At 41.5% G+C, this 22,406-nt stretch overlaps 2 protein-coding genes across 2 annotated transcripts; one reads left to right on the top strand and one right to left on the bottom strand.

The window, feature by feature from the left end:
- The first annotated feature begins 741 nt into the window (after positions 1–741).
- Positions 742–20,992, top strand: LOC111792659 (protein EXORDIUM-like 2). The gene is made up of 3 exons (XM_023674208.1): positions 742–1,305; positions 20,029–20,505; positions 20,666–20,992. Exons 1-3 carry the CDS (start codon positions 943–945, stop codon positions 20,780–20,782), a joined length of 957 nt encoding a protein of 318 aa, XP_023529976.1. The 5' UTR covers positions 742–942; the 3' UTR covers positions 20,783–20,992.
- LOC111792660 (protein EXORDIUM-like 2) lies at positions 11,157–12,444 on the bottom strand. Its single transcript, XM_023674210.1, has one exon. It carries the CDS (start codon positions 12,260–12,262, stop codon positions 11,306–11,308), a length of 957 nt encoding a protein of 318 aa, XP_023529978.1. The 5' UTR covers positions 12,263–12,444; the 3' UTR covers positions 11,157–11,305.
- Positions 20,993–22,406: the final 1,414 nt, after the last annotated feature.

The raw sequence follows: 22,406 nt of genomic DNA, 5'->3' as shown, positions 1-22,406 counted from the left end.
CAAACCATTTATTTTAGCTTTTTATATCTTCTAATTTGTAACACGAAAAAACTCAATTTCTTCACCAAATTTCAAGACTTTAAGTCAACATAAATATTTTCGTTGAATTGTTTTAACAATCATGATTTTTTTTTCTTCTTTAGTTTTTTTTTTAATCTTCATTTGATTCTTGTCTCCATAGTTTTAAAAGAGGTCAAGAATCTAATCTTATTTTAAATTGAAAACTGATCAAGAGAACTAGAGAACAATGGTTGTGGCAAGTAAAGGAATTAATGAGTTTTGAACACACAAAATGGTAAGATATACAAAGAATTAAATGTGATTTAAATGTGATTGTGACACATGAGTAAGATCAAAGGAACATCAATTCAAGAAATTTAGTGACTTTTTCTTAGAGACTTTTTCTTAGACCAACTATGTAAGTGGTTTTATTATTGGTTTGGTTGAATGAATAATATGAAACATGAACTACTCGTTCTCTATGGCCCATCTACGTGTCGTCTTTCGTGATTGTTTGACGCGTATAATGTTATTTTATTCTATGATCAAAGTTATGTGATGTTATGTGTGATACCATTATAGTTTGTATTATGTTATGAATCTTGTTAGTATAGTAGGGTAATATTACAAACCATAAAAATGATACCAAAAAAGTTAAAAAAAAAAAGAAAAGAAAAAAAAAAAAAAGGTGGAGAGGAGGCCATGAGGCTAATAATAGAAAAGGTGGATATAGGGTCAGAAAGAAACAAAGAAATGGATCCCGAAGAGGAAGCAAATAACAAAGAAATCCGATTATGATGGGCCATCCAACAGCCCCAATCCAACATGGGTATGGGTATATAAAGGCCAGCAGGGGAAAGGGGAAGGGGAAAGACGGGAAGAAAGATCAACACAGCCGAATGCTATAGCTCCACAACACAAAAATAAGAATAAGAGGACATTATGGCGGTGTGTTGTGGTGGGCATAGCCATATTGTAAGTGCATTCTTTGGGGTAGTAGCCATCTCCCTTCTCCTTCTACTGCCTCTCCCTCAGGCTCAGGCTCAGGCTCAGGCGGCTGATCCCAACGCCATAACAAAATCCAACCCATTGGTTAGCCATGGCGGCCAAATGCTGAAGGGAAATATTAACCTTGCGCTCGTGTTCTACGGTCAGTTCGGGCGCATACAGAAGAACACACTCAGGTCTTTCTTGGGGTCCTTGAACACCAATGGCCGAGTCGGGGTCGGGGGTGCCCCACAGGTATCCTCCTGGTGGCGCATGCTCAGCTCTTATAACCCCACCGCTGGGAATGTTAATGTGAAGGTGGTCAAACAATACGTGGATCCCCAGTACTCTCTTGGAAAAATTATGACCAAGGATTTCATCAAGATTCACGTGGAGAAGGCTGTGGGTGAGTTCCCTGGTGCGGTCACCGTTATTGTTGCGGCTAGGGACGTGACCGTGGACGGTCTGTGCATGGGGAAGTGTGCAGAGCATGGAGTTATTGACGGGGCGCCCTACGTGATTATTGGGAACCCTATGACCGAGTGCCCAGGAGCATGTGCATGGCCTTTCCACAAGTCTGACTACGGCCCAGCCGGCGCTGTTCTGAAGCCACCAAGCGGGGACATCGCGACCGACGCTATGGTCATATCACTGGCCTCGGGGTTGGCCTCGGTGGTAACCAACCCGTTCAGCACTGGGTTCTTCCAGCTGGGGCAGAAGGCGAGCGTGATTGAAGCCTCCACCGCTTGCCCTGGGATGTTCGGCAGTGGAGCCTCCCCTGGGAACACTGGGAAGGTGTTAGTTGACCCTCTCAACGGAGGCGCTTACAATGTGGTTGGGTTAAGGGGCAAGAAGTTCCTTCTTCCTGCTCTTTGGAACCCCAAGACGGCGTCGTGCTGGACTGTCATGTGAACCCCCTCATTCACTCCACATTAAACTCCCATTCTTTTTTCCTTTCTTCTCTTAACAAAACCTCAATTAAAAACTATTCATTTCTTTCTTTTATGTTCTCTTTCATGTTTATGCATTTCTAACCACTCTCAACTTTATTCAACGGAGTACAAAACGTGTGGAAGGGTGATTGGTAGGAATTAAATTTTTTATAAGAATGTAAAAAAGACTGATCTACATGTTGAGTAGTTGGTCTACTACTGAGTAACACAACCCTAATTAGCCTCACACTTAGCTCAACGGTATTGCACGGGAGTAGAAAGGGAAAGTGGATGGTCCTCAAACACTATATCATTCTCTTAAGTCTCAAAGTTTTAATAGGGGCTATGACTTCTAGTTTCATTCAAAGTGACTTTCTTTTGTTTTATAAAATTGAAGAGGGTACTAAAAGTTTGGAACAATTAGAAAATTATAAAAATTGAAAATGGTACTTAAAAATTTGGAAAATTAGAAAATTATAAAAATAGAACTATTCGTTTTGAACAACAAAAAGTGATTAATCCATCGGTGCTAATATTGCCAAGAAATAACTAACTGATTAGTCCTTCTACATTTTTGAGATGGGGAAAATACGAATTCCCATCCAATAAATGAAAAAGTTTTTATTGATCTTTTATTTTTGAGTTTGTAGGGTTAAGCACCGAGCACAATCATTAAGAGGGTCTTCTATCTAAACCTAACCCATCTCTACAATGGTACACCTTAGACTTAACTTAACGCTACTACTTATCATTCAATGGCAGCACAATCATTCAATAAACACACATAGTCACACAAGCTCATCGGGGCAATAAACACTCTGAGGATGCACAAATACCTCGTTTGCCTGCATAACATGATCAAATATAGAACATTCCACTAAGGTATCAAATCTAATATATATAACTAGCTTCCTAAGTATAGGAAATTTTCGCATAACATGATCAAATATAGAACATTCCACTAAGGTATCAAATCTAATATATATAACTAGCTTCCTAAGTATAGGAAATTTTCGCATAACATGATCAAATATAGAACATTCCACTAAGGTATCAAATCTAATATATATAACTAGCTTCCTAAGTATAGGAAATTTTCGCATAACATGATCAAATATAGAACATTCCACTAAGGTATCAAATCTAATATATATAACTAGCTTCCTAAGTATAGGAAATTTTCGCATAACATGATCAAATATAGAACATTCCACTAAGGTATCAAATCTAATATATATAACTAGCTTCCTAAGTATAGGAAATTTTCGCATAACATGATCAAATATAGAACATTCCACTAAGGTATCAAATCTAATATATATAACTAGCTTCCTAAGTATAGGAAATTTTCGGGGATCTAGCCACTAGAAGTAAATTTCTCTAGCATATATGCAATACCAAGCGAACCTTACAAGAATTATGATTCGCTTTCTCGAGCTTGATTTATAGGCATAGAGGAGTCCAAAAATTATGAAGTCGATCTACGGACACCTTATACACCTTATTCACAGTAAAATAGAATTATTTTAACTAGGGTTCCCCACACGATGGCACGCGCTTCCATGTGGGTATGGACTCCCACACGTGGCCTCCACACACATTGCATGTGAGGTCAGGGTAGCATGCAGGCAAGGACGACCTTCGAACCTTTTTATGGGTGCAACACATGGTGTGCAAGGATTGGTAGAAAGACATCAGGTTGGACCATGGTTTATCGGGTCACCTCATGAGCGCGAGTCAGTTTTCAGTTCGGGTGTATTTTGGGTCGACATTCGAGTAACAGGTGAGCAACTCATGTCAGTGGTACGACATCGAGACGCTTATCCACTGTTTTCCCGACACGTGTCCACCCCTGGTCATAAACACGCCTCTCGGGTCACCTCACGAGCGCGAGTCAGTTTTCAGTTCGGGTGTATTTTGGGTCGACATTCGAGTAACAGGTGAGCAACTCATGTCAGTGGTACGATATCGAGACGCTTATCCACTGTTTTCCCGACACGTGTCCACCCCTGGTCATAAACACGCCTCTCCTCTCTTCGGTCGTCGCGTGTTCCTTGCTGATTGTCTAAAACCAATATTAATTTTCACATTCCAATCAAAATCGCGTTTCAAACAATTTATTTTGGATTTCTATATCTTCCAATCCGTAACTCGTATAAACTCGATTCCTTCCCGGAATTTCAAGACCTTTAGTCCACCTATCTAGAAATATTTTCCTTGAATTTTTTTTTGACATTCATAGACCTTAATAAATGAGTTCGAAGTTTGAAAGAATTTAAGTTTCTTACAAGATTTAAGTGTTTCTCGGTTTCGATTTCTGACGCAATTTTTGGCCGAGTTTTCTCGCGAAACTTGCAAGAATCCTCCCCTAGAGCATTGTAGTTGAATATTAAGACCTAATCCAAAAAAAATTCATGGATCTAAGGCGGAATCCTGAAAGGAAGGCTCCGCAAATTTACTCGTGTTCTTGCCCGTTTCTCCACGAAATCGAACGAAGTACTTTGGTGTTCGAAGAAAGTGGTGTGTGGGGGATAAAATTACCCTTTTGTCGCTTGTTGACTTGGACCTGAATTTTTCAATTAATCAACATTTTTTTTTTCTAAGCTCCTTAAGGTATCCTTGGCATTTTCCCCTTATGCATCGGTTTGAAAATCAGGCCCTAAAGCCTCTAATAAAATATAAGAACCCATAAAAGTTGGGAGGAAACTTATGATATTGAAGTGTGAGTTTGTACTTGTTGTTCTCCTTTCCTTAGGAACTTTCGACCTCGAAAGTTGGCTGCTCCTGAAAGAGCTAGGAAAGGACTTCCTGACGTCATCCTCGCGCTCCCTTGTAGCATACGAGATAGGACTTCCTGACGTCATCCTCACTCTCCGTTGTAGCATCGCTCCTGATGATTACCCCACATGACTTTGACAAGGGGGATCTCCTTATTTCGCATTGGGGTCTCTTCGTATCGATCACCGATCCTTGAGTACCTCCACAGGATTGACCTAAATAGAAAACTGACAGTAGTTCCTTCTCCGTTGTAGCATCACTATCCTGATGGTTACCCCACACGACTTTGACAAGGGGGCCTCCTTATTTCACATTCGGGCCTTTTCATATCAATCACTGATCCAATTTGAGTACCTCCATAGGATAGACCTCAACAGAAAACTGACAGTAGTTCCTCATATAAAATTATTGACTCTAGAGATATAGTAATATGGGGAAGACTAAATTATTTCAAGCACTGACAGAACCAGAAGCGTCCCGAAACAAGACAACTTCATGCTCAATACCGTGGGTGGCACCCGCTTGACATCTAAAGCTAAAATTTGGATTGAGCCTCCTCTCGAAATGGGAGAGCTTCATGCTCAATAATGTGGGTGGATACCAGCGTGTATTTTTGCAACATGGATATGTGAAAAATATTGTGCAGGCGGCGAGAGTGGGTGGCCTGTATGCTAGAGCCCCAATTCTCAAGGATCTCGAAGGGACCTATGAAAATGGAGCTTAGTGTCACGATCATGCCTGTCCAAAGCATGTTGCTTATGGCCGCATGACAGATGTCTTAGTCTTACTTGTTTGGGTCGGTTGACATGGACGTCAACCAATTGAGTGGGGGAGGATGTCATAGTCATGCATGTCCAAGGCGTGTTGTCAANACATGACAGATATCCCAGTCTTGCTTGTCTAGGACGTGTTGTCGATGGTTGCATTCCCATTCCAAACCCCTTTTACATGCTTTCATCCTAGATAGATCATGATGTCACGGTCATGCATGTTCAAGGCGTGTTGTCAATGGCTGCATGACAGATATCCCGGTCTTGCTTGTCCAAGAAGTGTTGTCCATGGTTGCATGCACGTTCCAAACCCCTTTTACATGCTTTCCTCCGGTTGACTTCTGACAATTGGGAGGAAAGCGTCGACAAAAAAACTGGCCGAAGGAAGTTTCTTCTAAGGAAAGATAACGGAAAGTAAAAGGAGAGAGATTTGCTGAAGACTCGACGATTTGTTTTCCTTCCGTTTCAATACTTTAAATAACAACCTTAATCCTAAAAATGGAAAGTAGTGGGCAAAAACTTGCGCCAAAGTTGGCCAAAATGACCAGCAAAAATTACTTTCTTCCATTCAACGGGGAGCGTTAATTTAGATTTTTGAAAAGTAAAAACAACTAACGAAATCTAAGGAAACCATAGTCTTTATTTAACAATCTCCTCCTAAAAGTTGTGTATATCTACCTTATTATTTGAACTCCGATCTTTGAGCATAGTTCTTCAAATTTTATCCACGCGAGGGACTTGGTGAAAATGTCTCCAAGCTGTTCCTCTGTTCGGATGAAATCAATCTTGATGAGCCCTCAATCAGCACATTCTCGTATGTAGTGGAATCTGATTTCTATGTGCTTGCTCTGGTCGTGCAGAACTGAATTTTTGATCAGGGAGATCGTAGCTTTGTTGTCCACGTATAGCATTGNAGCACATTCTCGTATGTAGTGGAATCTGATTTCTATGTGCTTGCTCTGGTCGTGCAGAACTGAATTTTTGATCAGGGAGATCGTAGCTTTGTTGTCCACGTATAGCATTGGTGGATCGCTTTTTCTTCCGATGAGTTCTTCCATCAGTCGCGCAAGCCAGACCCCCTGTGTTGTTGCTGTCGAAGCGGCGATGTATTCTGCTTCGCAGGAAGACAAAACAACTACTTTTTGTTTTGTTGATTGCTAGCAGATCGCGCCGCCTGAGAGGAAGTAGATCATCCCGCTGGTGCTCTTACGATCATCAACGTCACCGGCCATGTCACTATCACTGTAGCCGACTAGCTCAAGCTTCGTCTTTCCTTTCCTTGCGNGCCACATAGCGCAAGATGCACTTGACAGCCACAAGATGCTCCTCCCGAGGTGCTTCCATAAATCTACTCATATATCCAACTGAGTAAGCAAGGTCAGGGCGTGTGTTTACCAGATAGCGCAGGCTCCCGACAATGCTGCGGTAATTGGTGGCGTCGACTGTCGTCGTAGTGCCGGCCTTACTTAGTTGGAGCCGGGCCTCCATTAGCATCCTTGTAGGGTTACTGTCCGCAAGCCCAATTGTGTCCAACAGCTTCTTCGCGTATGCACTTTAGCAGATGGTGATGCCGGTAGTACTCTGTTGCACTTCGATGCCGAGGTAGTAGCTGAGTACGCCGAGATCGCTCATCTTGAAGTTCTTTGACATCTCCCTCTTGAACCTTTCGAGGACTTCCATGTCGTCTCCAGTGATTATGAGGTCATCGACGTACACTCCCACAATTAGTCGCTGCTCGCCATGGCCCTGCTTTTACATGCCATGCTCAGAGGCACAGCGCTTGAACTTCAGTGACAGTAGGGTACTATCAAGCTTCGTATTCCAGGCTCGTGGTGTTTGCCGAAGCCTGTAGAGTATCTTGTGCAGGCGCAGTACCTTACCCGGGTTGTCGATGTCCAGGAAGCCAGGTGGTTGTCGGACGTAGACGGTCTCCTTCAGCTCTCCGTTAAGGAAAGCGGACTTCACGTCCATGTGGTGGACCTCCCAAGAGCAATGTGCCGCGATTGCCAGCAAAAGGCAGACGGATTCTAACCTTGCCACCGACGCAAATACCTCTTCGAAGTCCACACCTTGCTTCTGGAATAGCCCTTCACCACCAGACGGGCCTTGTGCTTCACAACTTCTCCCTTTTCGTTGCGATTCAGTTTGAAAAACCATTTGAGCCCTATGGCTCGGTGTCCCGGCGGCATATCCTCCAGACTCCACGTCTGGTTCTCGGTGATGGATGTCATCTCCTCCTGCATTGCCTTCAGCCAACACGGGTTCCTTATTGCTTCAGCGAAGGTGTTCGGTTCATCTGCGCTGATGGCATGTAGTTCGACCACCTCTTGTTCGAGTTCGCGTAGCGCCAGTCCAGGTAGTTCACCTCCTCCCACTAGGTCTTCCATCCTTCGATACCTGGCCACCAGATCATCATCGTGATCGGCATCCAACGTCGAATCTGCAGTTCGTGGTGTTGCGAACTCCATTGGTTCAGGGGGTGCAGCTGCTGGCGGTGGTGACGGTTCTTGATGTTGCGCTCCTCCTTCTCCTAGCTCGGTGACGAGGTACTCTATCGTGAATTGATTTGGGTTCTGGTCTACCTCGATCACGTCATTCCACTGCCAGAAGGTGCTTTCGTCGAAGATGACGTCGCGAGACATGTGAGCTCGCCCCCCTGCAGAATCATAACACGTCGCGAGACAATTCGTTTATGATCCAATCATAAACTGAGTCCCTCTCGGGCCAGTGAGAGGGTGGGGGCCCCATTGTTCAAGTCCCAAAATCAGCACTTAAGAGAATTACTCATCTACTTACCCTATATAGGAAGGAGTGAATTTCATGTTGTGAGGTTATGTTCCCAGCTACCTATTTGGTCAAGTCCCCAAAATGGTAGGCATATTGAATTGACTACAAAAGTCATTCTCACCCATGCAAATTAAAATACAAGTCCTCATAGACAGGAGTTCCTAACTCACTCATGATTAAGATCGAGTCGCACATGATCATCCTGTGAAATATTAATCTTCTTAATTCACGGATTTATAAATAGAGATTAAACATTTTGTGGTCCAGTCTTATACAAACTCATTGTATAGGATACCTCCACTCACATGTCTCCACATGAATGATTTGGATAAAATCATTTGTAACAATTACAAAGCGAACCGTATCAATAGTGTTACTAGGATAAGGCACCCAACCTTATCCATAGACATTTTTTGTTATTACTTAAACATGATCCTCCTGTATGTCTACATACTGTTCAAGTTACCATAATAACTCTGGATCTTATATGATTATTGGATAATGTTTCACACAATAACAAATTACTTAATTCATGAATGAGAAAATGTTCAGTTACAAAAAACTACAAGCTTTAGGGCACAAATCCCAACACGAATGTCATACGTCTGAACCGAGCTAGCTGATTTCTATGAGCAGCTAAATGACTTACTAACAGTTGGGTCCATTAGGCCCTCAAATACCCCTGTTCCTTACTAACAGTTGGGTACATCAAACCCTCAAATACCACTGTTCCTTACTAACAGTTGGGTCCATCAGGCTCTCAAATATCTCTGTTAGTGATCACCCAAGGGTTAGAGAGAGACACATGGTCACGTAGAAGTACCATCAAGACAGAGAAAGAAAAGGGTCGGTCAAAAGCGTTGACCACGACAGTTTCGAGGAGAGAGAGTTCTGATCAAGTTGAGGTCAGATCAACTCCGAGATCAAAACAACAAGAGTCGTAGACTGGTAAGAAAATAATATGGACCAGTCGAAGTTATTCACAAGATCGAAAAGGCGTCGTATAGGATCCATTTGCTCCCATGGATGCGGACTAGCCCTGTTGTCCATGTCAGTAACATGAAATGCTACTCTTTCGAAGTAAAAGACGTCAAGCATAGACAGGTGACACAACCTCACACAAAGAAGAAGAATCCCGAAGCAAAAGATGTAGGAGAAACCTTGACAGAGGAGACATTAAGAGCCAACGAACCAAGAAGTAGTTTTCAACATCTCCTTACATAATTGACAAGACTCCGCAACACTAAAATCAACTGGAAACACATTGAAGAGACCTAAAAGTCAACCTCAGCCTACAACACAAAGTTGTTATAAGTCGGTTGACAGAGACGTCAACCAATTGAGTGGGGGAGGATGTCATGATCATGCTTGTCCAAAGCTCCGCAACACTGAAATCAACTGGAAACACATTGAAGAGACCTAAAATTCAACCTCAACCTACAACACAGAGTTGTAACGAGTCGGTTGACAGAGACGTCAACCAATTGAGTGGGGGAGGATGTCATGATCATGCTTGTCCAAAGCATGTTACTATGGCCGCATGACAGATGTCCTAGTCTTGCTTGTTCGGGTCGGTTGACAGGGACGTCAACCAATTGAGTGGGGAAGGATGTCACGATCATGCATGTCCAAGGCGTGTTGTCAATGGCCGCATGACAGATATCCCAGTCTTGCTTGTCAAGGACGTGTTGTCCATGGTTGCATGCTCGTTCCAAGCCGGGGAGGATGTCATGATCATGCTTGTCCAAAGCATGTTACTTATGGCCGCATGACAGATGTCCTAGTCTTGCTCGTTCGGGTCGGTCGACAGGGACGTCAACCAATTGAGTGGGGAAGGATGTCACGATCATGCATGTCCAAGGCGTGTTGTCAATGGCCGCATGACAGATATCCCAGTCTTGCTTGTCCAGGACGTGTTGTCCATGGTTGCATGCTCGTTCCAAGCCGGGGAGGATGTCATGATCATGCTTGTCCAAAGCATGTTACTTATGGCCGCATGACAGATGTCCTAGTCTTGCTCGTTCGGGTCGGTCGACAGGGACGTCAACCAATTGAGTGGGGAAGGATGTCACGATCATGCATGTCCAAGGCATGTTGTCAATGGCCGCATGACAGATATCCCAATCTTGCTTGTCCAGGATGTGTTGTCCATGGTTGCACGCCGTTCCAAGCCCCTTTTACATGCTTTCATGTCTTTACCATTCTATATTGGGTTAGTATGAGGGTGTATGACCATTCACAAAAATAGTGTCTACACCTGCAAGAGCTAAAATGCCCCAAAATGTACTATAGGGGATATGACTAGTTGTCAACTTCTTCCTACCCGATAGTTATATGCAGTAAGTCGTTGTTGTTGCCTTTTGCTTACATTCCCATATAACACAATTTCCAATTTTCTCAAATCTTGCTTTCTTCTACCCCGTAGGTGACACAAGAACGAATAGCATAAATCGCTTAACTCACTTGTTGCTGAGAAGTGAATGCCGTACAATCGCAAGTCCGCTGCCATCAAAATGCAATTGTGACACTTAGCTTACCCTTTTTCACATGGATACGTGGAAAAAATTGTATAGTTTGTTGAGTCAGGAATTTCGTGGTAAAGTGGTTTGGAGCAATTATATGTTAGGTGACCTATTAGATATTTTTCTAAAGATGCACATATGAGACAAAACATGTCGGAAGGACTTGAGTTAGGACCATCCGGTGCCAAATTCTGATATGGGTATTTACATTTCTTCAAATAAAAAGATGAAAATGATACTATAACTATTTATAAAAAATTATTAAAGCTTGTGTGAGGATCATATTTAATTTAGGAATATAGCTATTAGAGATGTAACCTTTCATATTTCATTCTTATAAAAAATTTGATTCCTGCCAATTCACCCTTCCACACGTTTTGTACTCCGTTGAATAAAGTTGAGAGTGGTTAGAAATGCATAAACATGAAAGAGAACATAAAAGAAAGAAATGAATAGTTTTTAATTGAGGTTTTGTTAAGAGAAGAAAGGAAAAAAGAATGGGAGTTTAATGTGGAGTGAATGAGGGGGTTCACATGACAGTCCAGCACGACGCCGTCTTGGGGTTCCAAAGAGCAGGAAGAAGGAACTTCTTGCCCCTTAACCCAACCACATTGTAAGCGCCTCCGTTGAGAGGGTCAACTAACACCTTCCCAGTGTTCCCAGGGGAGGCTCCACTGCCGAACATCCCAGGGCAAGCGGTGGAGGCTTCAATCACGCTCGCCTTCTGCCCCAGCTGGAAGAACCCAGTGCTGAACGGGTTGGTTACCACCGAGGCCAACCCCGAGGCCAGTGATATGACCATAGCGTCGGTCGCGATGTCCCCGCTTGGTGGCTTCAGAACAGCGCCGGCTGGGCCGTAGTCAGACTTGTGGAAAGGCCATGCACATGCTCCTGGGCACTCGGTCATAGGGTTCCCAATAATCACGTAGGGCGCCCCGTCAATAACTCCATGCTCTGCACACTTCCCCATGCACAGACCGTCCACGGTCACGTCCCTAGCCGCAACAATAACGGTGACCGCACCAGGGAACTCACCCACAGCCTTCTCCACGTGAATCTTGATGAAATCCTTGGTCATAATTTTTCCAAGAGAGTACTGGGGATCCACGTATTGTTTGACCACCTTCACATTAACATTCCCAGCGGTGGGGTTATAAGAGCTGAGCATGCGCCACCAGGAGGATACCTGTGGGGCACCCCCGACCCCGACTCGGCCATTGGTGTTCAAGGACCCCAAGAAAGACCTGAGTGTGTTCTTCTGTATGCGCCCGAACTGACCGTAGAACACGAGCGCAAGGTTAATATTTCCCTTCAGCATTTGGCCGCCATGGCTAACCAATGGGTTGGATTTTGTTATGGCGTTGGGATCAGCCGCCTGAGCCTGAGCCTGAGCCTGAGGGAGAGGCAGTAGAAGGAGAAGGGAGATGGCTACTACCCCAAAGAATGCACTTACAATATGGCTATGCCCACCACAACACACCGCCATAATGTCCTCTTATTCTTATTTTTGTGTTGTGGAGCTATAGCATTCGGCTGTGTTGATCTTTCTTCCCGTCTTTCCCCTTCCCCTTTCCCCTGCTGGCCTTTATATACCCATACCCATGTTGGATTGGGGCTGTTGGATGGCCCATCATAATCGGATTTCTTTGTTATTTGCTTCCTCTTCGGGATCCATTTCTTTGTTTCTTTCTGACCCTATATCCACCTTTTCTATTATTAGCCTCATGGCCTTCTCTCCACCTATTTTGGGTTATATTTTTTGTATAATGTTATTGGAAGATTTTTGTGAGAAGACGGACCACATGTTTTATAAATTTGTTGAGTCATTGATCTAAATCATGTACACTCTTGATTGCTTTAAGAATGAAAGAATTTGAACATGCAATCATGTTCGAACCTATTTTTTTATTATCATCATGTGCATTACTTCTCTACACACGGTCCACATACGTGCACATGGACCTCAAGTAGATTCGTATATGTACCTCATAGACCTGACATTCGATTAGTGTACACTCACACGGTCGGAAAAATCGCAAAGGGAAAGAATTGTGCATAATGTCATAGTGTACATAATATTGTAGGGTATGCATCCTTACTCTTAGTAAGGAGGAAGTATTCTAATGTATGTGACATACAAAATACATGAGATCTTCATAGCTTTAAATCATGACATATATGTATGATGTGGGTCATACCTCGGTTCTTTCATAAACATAACTTTCATGAATAACATATTTAGCTTGACAATATTTTATAAGCCTAAAGGGAACATACTAACATAGTGTGCATGACATATCATATTGAGGTATCATGCATCATACAACGGGAGAGTCACCACAGGATACATGACATAATATAAACATCTTGTGGTATCACACATAACATAACATAGCTTTCACCCTAGAATAACTTAACATTGTACACGTCAAACAACCACAAAATACGACATGTGGAGAGGTCATAGAGCCGTGTTGTTCATGCTTCATATAATTTATTCAACCAAATCATTAGTAAAGCCACTTATCTAATTGACCTAAATCAAAGACACTAAATTTTTTGAGTTGATATATATATATATATATATATTTTTTAATCGTGCGACTAGTTCCAAATCCTACAAAATTAACACAAGCATGTAAGTAAAATGATATGCCAAAAAAAAAAAAAATATATATATATATATATATATATATATATGTCTCTAACTTGATGAGATGAGTGTTTATTGTGCGAACTCATCACGGAGTGTTCTTTTCTACACATTTTTGCTTAGTGCTACAATAATATTTGACTCGATGTTCGTTAACTTTAAATGATTCCCCATCTCTTGTTCAACTTGATTTCACCATCTGAATCGTAGCCTAGTAACGGTTGTTATAAGCAAACTTCAGGAGGGGCAGGTTTTCATCCCAACCGCCTGCAAAGTCCATAACATAAGTCTGGAGTATGTTCTCCAATACTTGATTCAACCTCAGTATGTTCTCCAATACTTGATCCGACCTCTATGTTTGTCCATGTGAGGGTGGAAGGTTTAATGAACCAAGGCTTTCTACAAACCCTTCCAAAAAATGAGAGGTAAATCTAGCATCTAGCATCGTGAACTGACACAATGGTATAGGCGCCCCATGCAACCAAACTATTTCATGGACATACAACTGAGCCATCAACCAAACTATTTCATGGACATACAACTGAGCCCATCGATCTAATCGAAATATGCTTTTACCTGAAATGAAGTGAGCTTTTTTGGTGAGTCTATCATCAACAATCCAAATCACATCAAAACCTCGTCTTGTCTTAGGTAAACCTAAGATGAAATCCAAGCTCACTTCCTCCCACTTCTACTAGGTATGTTTAAGGTTGCAACAATCCTACAAGGCGTTGTCTCGGGGCTTTCACCTACTAAAAGTTAGACAACGTACCACAATATCCGTGACGTCTCTTTTCAATCTTGGCCACCAGTCACTACAAGAAATAATGGATACGGTAGCTTACGAAAAACGCTATCATAGACTTTTTATAGTGTTTTTCGTAAGTCATGACAGCCCATGTAATTAAAAATTTGAGACTTTATATAGGTTTTTTATAACTATAATAGATGCTATAATAGAATTGAAATTATAGCTATTATAAGTTGCTATGAAAATATTTTATAGCGGTTTATTAAAGCTATAATATCTTTAATCCCTCCATGATACATTTAAACTCTTCCAAATTAAATTTTTAGAAACTTACACCAACATACACTCCAACAAATAATGGATACAAGAGTTTACTATCTTCAAATATAAAAATCGAGGCATAAAATGTGTATGACCAACTAAGACAACATTTAACAATAAATTAATATGGGAAAGTAGATAGAAGCACCATGAAGATAAAGTCCTTTTGAAAAACATGATTTAATCTACCGCCGAAAAGAAAATCCATATATTGACTCATGACATTTAAAAACTAGGCAGCGTATTCAGTCTGCAAATCAAAGTTACATCTAAGAGTAGGGTTGATGCCTGCCCAGTGTCGAAAGGTCAAGGAAGTTGGTGACCTGATGACAGGGGGGCCGGCGACCGAAGCCCTAGTAGAAGTATGGTAATAGAAGAAATAAATAACCAAGTCTGCTAGAATACATGTTTTCACCGGTATAAGTAGAGGCTAGTTTTCTGTGTCGAGGAAGTGTTGGTAAGGTACACGTTTTCACTTGAATAAGTAGAAAGTTAAAAACTAACAACGCTATTATCTTAAAGAGTAGAAAACAAATTGATATAGCATAATATTTTCTTGAAAGAGAACCAAATTGAAGGTAACCTGTTACTTTAAAAAAAAGAATACTTTCAATTTTAACGTGTTACAGTATAATCAATGTTAAATGTCTATAGAGCTTAGAGATAAAACCATATAATTGTCTAAAAAAATTATATTTCGTTGGCAATCAATCGCCACTTAAATGGAGGTGGGTTACACCCTGAACCACACAGAATTATGAAACAATTAAATTATATGAAATCAACTAAAAATGGTAAGGTGAAAAGCGAGATTTCATCTTTATAATGCACCAAAGACATTACATGCTTTGTTTGAGACAAGTTGAGAAAATTTATATCCAAACTTTTGAAAAGATACTTGTTAAATATAAAGGCAAGGACAATGCTATCTATGCAAAAAAGAATAGAAATATATAAAGCAATACAATAGCTTACAACTTAAACTTAAGCAATAACTACAAGTGAAGTACCACGATAGAACTAACACTTTTAGTACAAGATCCTTCCAAGTAGGCCAAATCATCATTATATACGAGGTGGGGTGTAATGACCCGAGAAAAAAAAAAGAAAAAAAAATCAGTCGCCGGAAAACTTGCAAGTTTTTCAGCGACCGTCGAGTTTTGCGGACCCCACGCGAAACGACAGCCACACCTCGCTCAGCCTTCAGCCCACGACTCCCAGAATCAATCAGATACCTGCAAACAGAGAAAAGAACGAAAATACGAGAGAAAGAGAGAGAGAGAGAGAGAGATTATGGAGCGAGTTTCCAATCCCTCCGACAAGCCCCAAACCACCCTAAAACCAATGTCAAATGCTCAATTATCACTATGAGAAGGATCCCTAACGAAAGCACAATAACTCAAGGTAACCGAGGTCAGAAAATTGAGTTTTCCTAAACATTCTTAGATCTATGGTTTTAGGAACTTTTAGGCCACTAAACTTTGAGAAAGGAAAGAAGGACGACAAATAGAGAGGAAAAGGAAGAAAGATGACTGAAATCGGCAACGGAAACGCCGCGGGAAGGAGAGAGAAAATGCGCTGGAAAATCGACCGAAGTCGGGTAAGGAAGACGAGATCCACGGATTAGGATCAACCCGAACCCAAAACCCGATAGAGCAGCCCGACTTCTTTCCCTTCGGCCCAGCCCAACTATAGTGGCCCAAACCTCAATCTAGCCCAGAAGCCACGTTTCAGCTGAACCGACCAGAGACCAGACTCACGGTCCAATCGAACCGGCCTGCAACCCATATACTTGCGGCCCAATCCAGTAAATCAAGGCCCAACAACCAACCCGGCCCAGTAGCCTTCTGCAGCAGTCGACCCGAACTGGAGTGCGACCCGCGCCTCGACCCGACGCACACCGCGCAACATGGCTGCTTTGATTCTGCCATGTGGCACACAGTTGCGCAAGCGGTCCTCAGCTCGGTGGCTCCTTCGGCGGCTCCCAGCGGCTGTTCGGCTCGGCTCCCCTATTTTCGACCCAGTTTCCACTGTTTCGACACCCTCCCAAATTTGTTTTCGGCCTCGATTAAGGAAACAAACCCTGGCAATGTAGGAAGTAGCCCTCACGAAACGGGAGCTTACGTTTAGCTAATTAGGGAATACTTCGGCCAAGGCCAACTAAGTGAGTGGGCTTACTATAGGATAGGCTAAATATTGTTTGATTTATGATGATGTATGAGTATGACGTTGTGTTGTGCTATATGTTAATTGTACGTTATTTATATTTTGATGCATGACGTACATGTTATATTTGATGCACTTAATGGTTTCTATGATGAGTATGATGTATGCATGACGATGTTATTAACATGATGATGTTTTCCATGTTGAATATGCCTTACAATGTTGTTTGCCATATTGCATCATGTCGTTAGATCGACATAGGACAAAACCCAAAGAGTATGAAAATGATATTAATGTAAATATCCACGAGCACGTGTTACATAGTTTAACCAAGAGATGAGACTAGAGGGTTGTGTCAGAAGAGAAATATAATTGGACTTAGAGGAACCTCATGCATATTATATGGTCATAAGCATAGGGCTACTTCCCTAGAGATGATGAGTGCGTACGCGCACCGTATAATGAGTGCGAATGCACACATATGAGGGTGTTCATGAGGCGCATGACACTATGGGGTTTCGCTGACCTCCGGACGTCACTACAGATTAGCTTGACCAGAGGGTCCAAGGGGTGTGCGAGCGCCTTGGGGATTCACACTTGCATGTGTGAGTTGTGTGTAGAGAAGTACTACACATCCAATTTGTCCGAGACTAGAGGTCACCCTTAAGATGATTAGAGATAGGTCCCTAATTCATGATTGCATGTGTTTGCATTAGCATGGCCCCTATAGTGGGGTCACTTACTGAGTATTTCTTCGAAATACTCAGGCCGTGTGCCATATTGTTTTTCAGGTAAAGGCAAGGCTCCCATGTACGGTTGACGGTGGCATCGTGATCAGAGACTGTGGCGCATGCATAGGATAGTTACATATTTAAAATTCCTAGTCTTAGTTAGGATAGGGTGTTTGCATTTCATTTATTTAAATTATTTAATTTGTAATTGTTTTATCTTATTTTGAACTCCAGCATGATGGTTGAAACACGTAAGTCCAGTAGTGTTTTCTAATATTTTAACATATTCTGAAGTGTTAAATTTTTCCGCTAATAAAGATGAGCATTCTTAGAATTATATTATGGATTAGAGATGAGCAGAGACGTTAGTGGCGACTCTAGATATGTGAAAATTTAAGGGTGGTTACATGGGCTATCATGAAAAGCTAAACTATTTAGAACCTCGATAACATCTCTTCCTTCAACCATTTGTGTTTCAGCCAAATTTTTGGAAGCAGTCTTCCTACACAAAGTGGATAACATGTATTAATGTCACTAAATGTTTGCGATGGGAACCATTAACTTTTCTATACTATTTGAATCTATATTCACCCATCACAAGGTCGTAGCCAAGAATTTTTGTAAGGAAAAATTTAGTGTTATATAATTTTCTTAATCTAAGACAAGCTGAGTGGGGCAACGTCGATTACCCCACCTTTGTCTTAGTGTGGAGAATAAAATAGACAAGTTGCTTATGCATAGTAAATAGAATATCTATAACTCCAAAATGTTACCAAACTAAAATAAATAATAGAAAATAACTCAAAAGAACCATATCCAACACACATTAGACTGCTTTTTCAACTATGTTATTTAGTCAATTGTTCGGACTATTGTAACTTATTTCTAAGTTTGATAAATTATATGAAAATCTAAAGCAGTTGCATATATCTTTATCAAATGTCTACAAAGGGACTAAAGTAGTTAAATTGTGAACTTGCAGATAGTATATCTACTTGGTCCTTATTTTATTACTTTTGGAGATGTAATAGTCTTATTTACCTCACCTATTTGATTCATACATAACATAAACACATGCTAAGTAGTTAACTCTAGTAAACAAGATACATAGCTACCTTGTATAAATTAGTGACTGCACTTCAGGTTCTAATACATTTTCGTACAACCAGGGTAGAACGTGTAGGACGTGTCGTGTTGTTCAGACATAATCTCCTTAAGAATTTCCTCATCCCTAGGTACACAAAGACATCCTTGCCACAATAGCCTGCCCTCAGCCAAAATTGAGAATCCCTCAACTCTCTCGGTCTCTTTCATGTCACAAACTTTGTAGAGCTGCGTATCGGTAGACTGTGCATCAATAATGCCTTTATGGAGTGTGGACTGTACTGTCAACTGAGCTAGTTATGCGGTAATGTTCTTGACCACTATATCAATCCTAGCATAGTCATCCTATCCTCACGGTTACTCTCATTTGGATATACTTTCATTTCATTTCATTTCATTCATGTAAACATCCTTTATTGGGGTATCATATTCTACGGCTAGCTCCCTATGAAACTAATCTTATTTCAAATTGAAAAATGACCTCCTAAAAGCAAGAGAACTAGAAAACAATGGTTGACGCAACTTAAGGAATTGAATAAGTTTCGAACATATGTAGGAGAATGACAAGATATACAAAGAATTAATTGTGATTGTGACACTCGAATAGGATCAAACGAACATCAATTCAAGCAATTTTGTAACTTTTTCTTAGATGAACTAGGTAAGTGGTTTCACTATTGATTTGGTTGAATGAATTATATGAAACATGAACGACGCGTTCTCTATGGCCCCTCTATGTGTCGTCCTTCGTGACTGTTTGATGCATATAATGTTATGTTATTCTATGATGAAAGTTATGTGATGTTATGTGTGATACCATTAGAGTTTGTATTATGTTATGTATCTTGTTAGAATAGTAGGGTAATATTACAAACCATAAAAATGATACCAAAAAAGTTAAAAAAGAGTGGAGAGGAGGCCATGAGGCTAATAATAGAAAAGGTGAAGATAGGGTCAGAAAGAAACAAAGAAATTGATGCCGAAGAGGAAGCAAATAACAAAGAAATCCGATTATGATGGGCCATCCAACAGCCCCAATCCAACATGGGTATGGGTATATAAAGGCCAGCAGGGGAAAGGGGAAGGGGAAAGACGGGAAGAAAGATCAACACAACCGAATGCTATAGCTCCACAACACAAAAATAAGAATATAAGAGGACATTATGGCGGTGTGTTGTGGTGGGCATAGCCATATTGTAAGTGCATTCTTTGGCTTAGTAGCCATCTCCCTTCTCCTTCTACTGCCCGTCCCTCAGGCTCAGGCTCAGGCTCATGCGGCTGATCCCAATGCCATAACAAAAGCCAACCCATTGGTTAACCATGGCGGCCAAATGCTGAAAGGAAATATTGACCTTGCGCTCGTGTTCTACGGTCAGTTCGGGCGCATACAGAAGAACACCCTCAGGACTTTCTTGGGGTCCTTGAACATCAATGGCCCAGTCGAGGCCGGGGGTGCCCCACAGGTATCCTCCTGGTGGCGCATGCTCAGCTCTTATCACCTCGCGGATGAGCATATTAATGTGAAGGTGGTCAAACAATACGTGGATCCCCAGTACTCTCTTGGAAAAATTATGACCAAGGATTTCATCAAGATTCACGTGCAGAAGGCTGTCGCTGAATTCCCTCATGCCGTCACCGTTATTGTTGCGGCTAGAGACGTGACGGTGGACGGGCTTTGCATGGGGAAGTGTGCAGAGCATGGAGTTATTGACGAGGCGCCGTACGTGATTATTGGGAACCCTATGACCGAGTGCCCAGGAGCATGTGCATGGCCTTTCTACAAGTCTGACTACGGCCCAGCCGGCGATGTTCTGAAGCCTCCAAGCGGGGACATCGGGACCGACGCTATGGTGATATCACTGGCCTCGGGGTTGGCCTCGGTGGTAACCAACCCGTTCAGCACTGGGTTCTTCCAGCTGGGGCAGAAGGCGAGCGTGATTGAAGCCTCCACCGCTTGCCCTGGGATGTTCGGCAGTGGAGCCTCCCCTGGGAACACTGGGAAGGTGTTAGTTNATATCACTGGCCTCGGGGTTGGCCTCGGTGGTAACCAACCCGTTCAGCACTGGGTTCTTCCAGCTGGGGCAGAAGGCGAGCGTGATTGAAGCCTCCACCGCTTGCCCTGGGATGTTCGGCAGTGGAGCCTCCCCTGGGAACACTGGGAAGGTGTTAGTTGACCCAATCAACGGAGGCGCATACAATGTGGTTGGGTTAAAGGGCAAGAAGTTCCTTGTTCCAGCTCTTTGGAACCCCAAGACGACGTCGTGCTGGACTGTGATTTGAACCCCATCATTCACTCCACATTTAAATTGCTATTAATTTCTTAACAAAATGTTGGTGGAGTGTGAGGTGAACCCCCTCCCCTCAGTCCACATTAAATTCCCATTCCTTTTTCGTTTCTTTAAAAATTTATGCGTTTATGATTGCCCACACCCAATCTGTAGTTAGGGTGAGAGTAAGTTGTTGTAGCCTCAAATAAATGAATTACTGAAATAAATGAATTAGTGGCAAATTTTGATTTTGTGAATAATTGAAGTATTTTTAAATTTTGTTGTTTACCAGATAATGGTTACCAATTTCTATTTGAATTAAGTTTGTAGCATGAGCCACTATAGAGATCAGGTTCAATTTATTAATAATTAAAATAATATATTTTAATATTTAATATTTTATTATTTTAATATAATAATTTTTCTCTATGTTTTTGTTTATTTCTTAACGAAAATTATTTTAACGATCATAGTCTCTAAGGGGCTCCTAATTTCATAAAGGGTTGAAAATTTATTATAATTTGTAATAGAAAAGTATGTATATTTATTTGTATATGTAAAAAAGCAGGAACGAGGCAAGATAAGGCAGGAACGAGGCAAGATACTCTCCCTACTCCCTCCTATATTCCATTTAGATCGATCTCCACGGGCTCAATAAAGTAAATGAACGTCTCTTTCCCCGTATCTTTGGCCGTAATGAGAAAAAATTTCTCCCTACTCCCTCCTATATTCCCATTTAGGATCGATCTCCACGGGCCCAAAAAGTAAATGAACGTCTCTTTTCCCGTCTCTTTTCCCTCTCCTCCGTTAGAACTCAGGGGTCTTTCTACGGAAACCTTCGATCATTTGGTTGAATTCTTATCCTATCTAAATCTTTATCACCAATAGACCACTCCTACAAGCAAATTATTTTTCTGTTTTGAAAAGAATTTTTAAAATCTTACACTTTCTTGTTTTATCATTGTTTTCTCTATAAATTCTTGGTAAGGACACTTTCCTAATCGTTGTTGGACTTTTAGTTACCTAATACAAGAGAATATGTCATCATTTTCTAAGTCTACTTTTGGCTCATAAATTAATTTGGATGTTTAAGTCGTTATATGGTATTCAAAAGATCCGATGTGGGACTTTTATCCAGCATCCGATTTTCTATTGACATGTCTAAGTTAGGGCATGGTTCTGTGTTAGATCTTTGAGCATGAGATTCTCCACAATAGTATGATATAGTTTTGACTCTCCACAATAGTAATGATATAGTTCACTTTGACCATAAGCTCTCAGCTTTGCTTTGTGTTTTGTGTTTCCCCAAAAAGCCTCACTAAATAGTATTCTTTCATTATAAACTCATGATGATAGACTTTCATCCAACAGTAGCAAACAACACATTGCCCTAATCTAACCTAAGATTAATAAATAAGATGAAATGCAACTACCCTAACACCGGTCCATGGTCTTCACGTGTTGTCTCTGTCATCTGTACAAGAGTGTCTTGTCTTTACCTGAAATGTAAAAGTAGTGCGCACTTGAGTATTTTAATAAATAATCAGTAAGTATCCTCATTGTTGGGGTTGGGTAATGCAAACACACACATACATGATGGGACCTATCCTTTAAAACAACATAGCATGACCTTAAGC

The sequence above is a fragment of the Cucurbita pepo genome, chromosome LG04 (genome assembly GCF_002806865.2).
Source record: "Cucurbita pepo subsp. pepo cultivar mu-cu-16 chromosome LG04, ASM280686v2, whole genome shotgun sequence".
In the NCBI taxonomy this organism is placed as follows: domain Eukaryota; kingdom Viridiplantae; phylum Streptophyta; class Magnoliopsida; order Cucurbitales; family Cucurbitaceae; genus Cucurbita; species Cucurbita pepo.
This window is presented reverse-complemented; position numbering and strand designations above follow the sequence as displayed.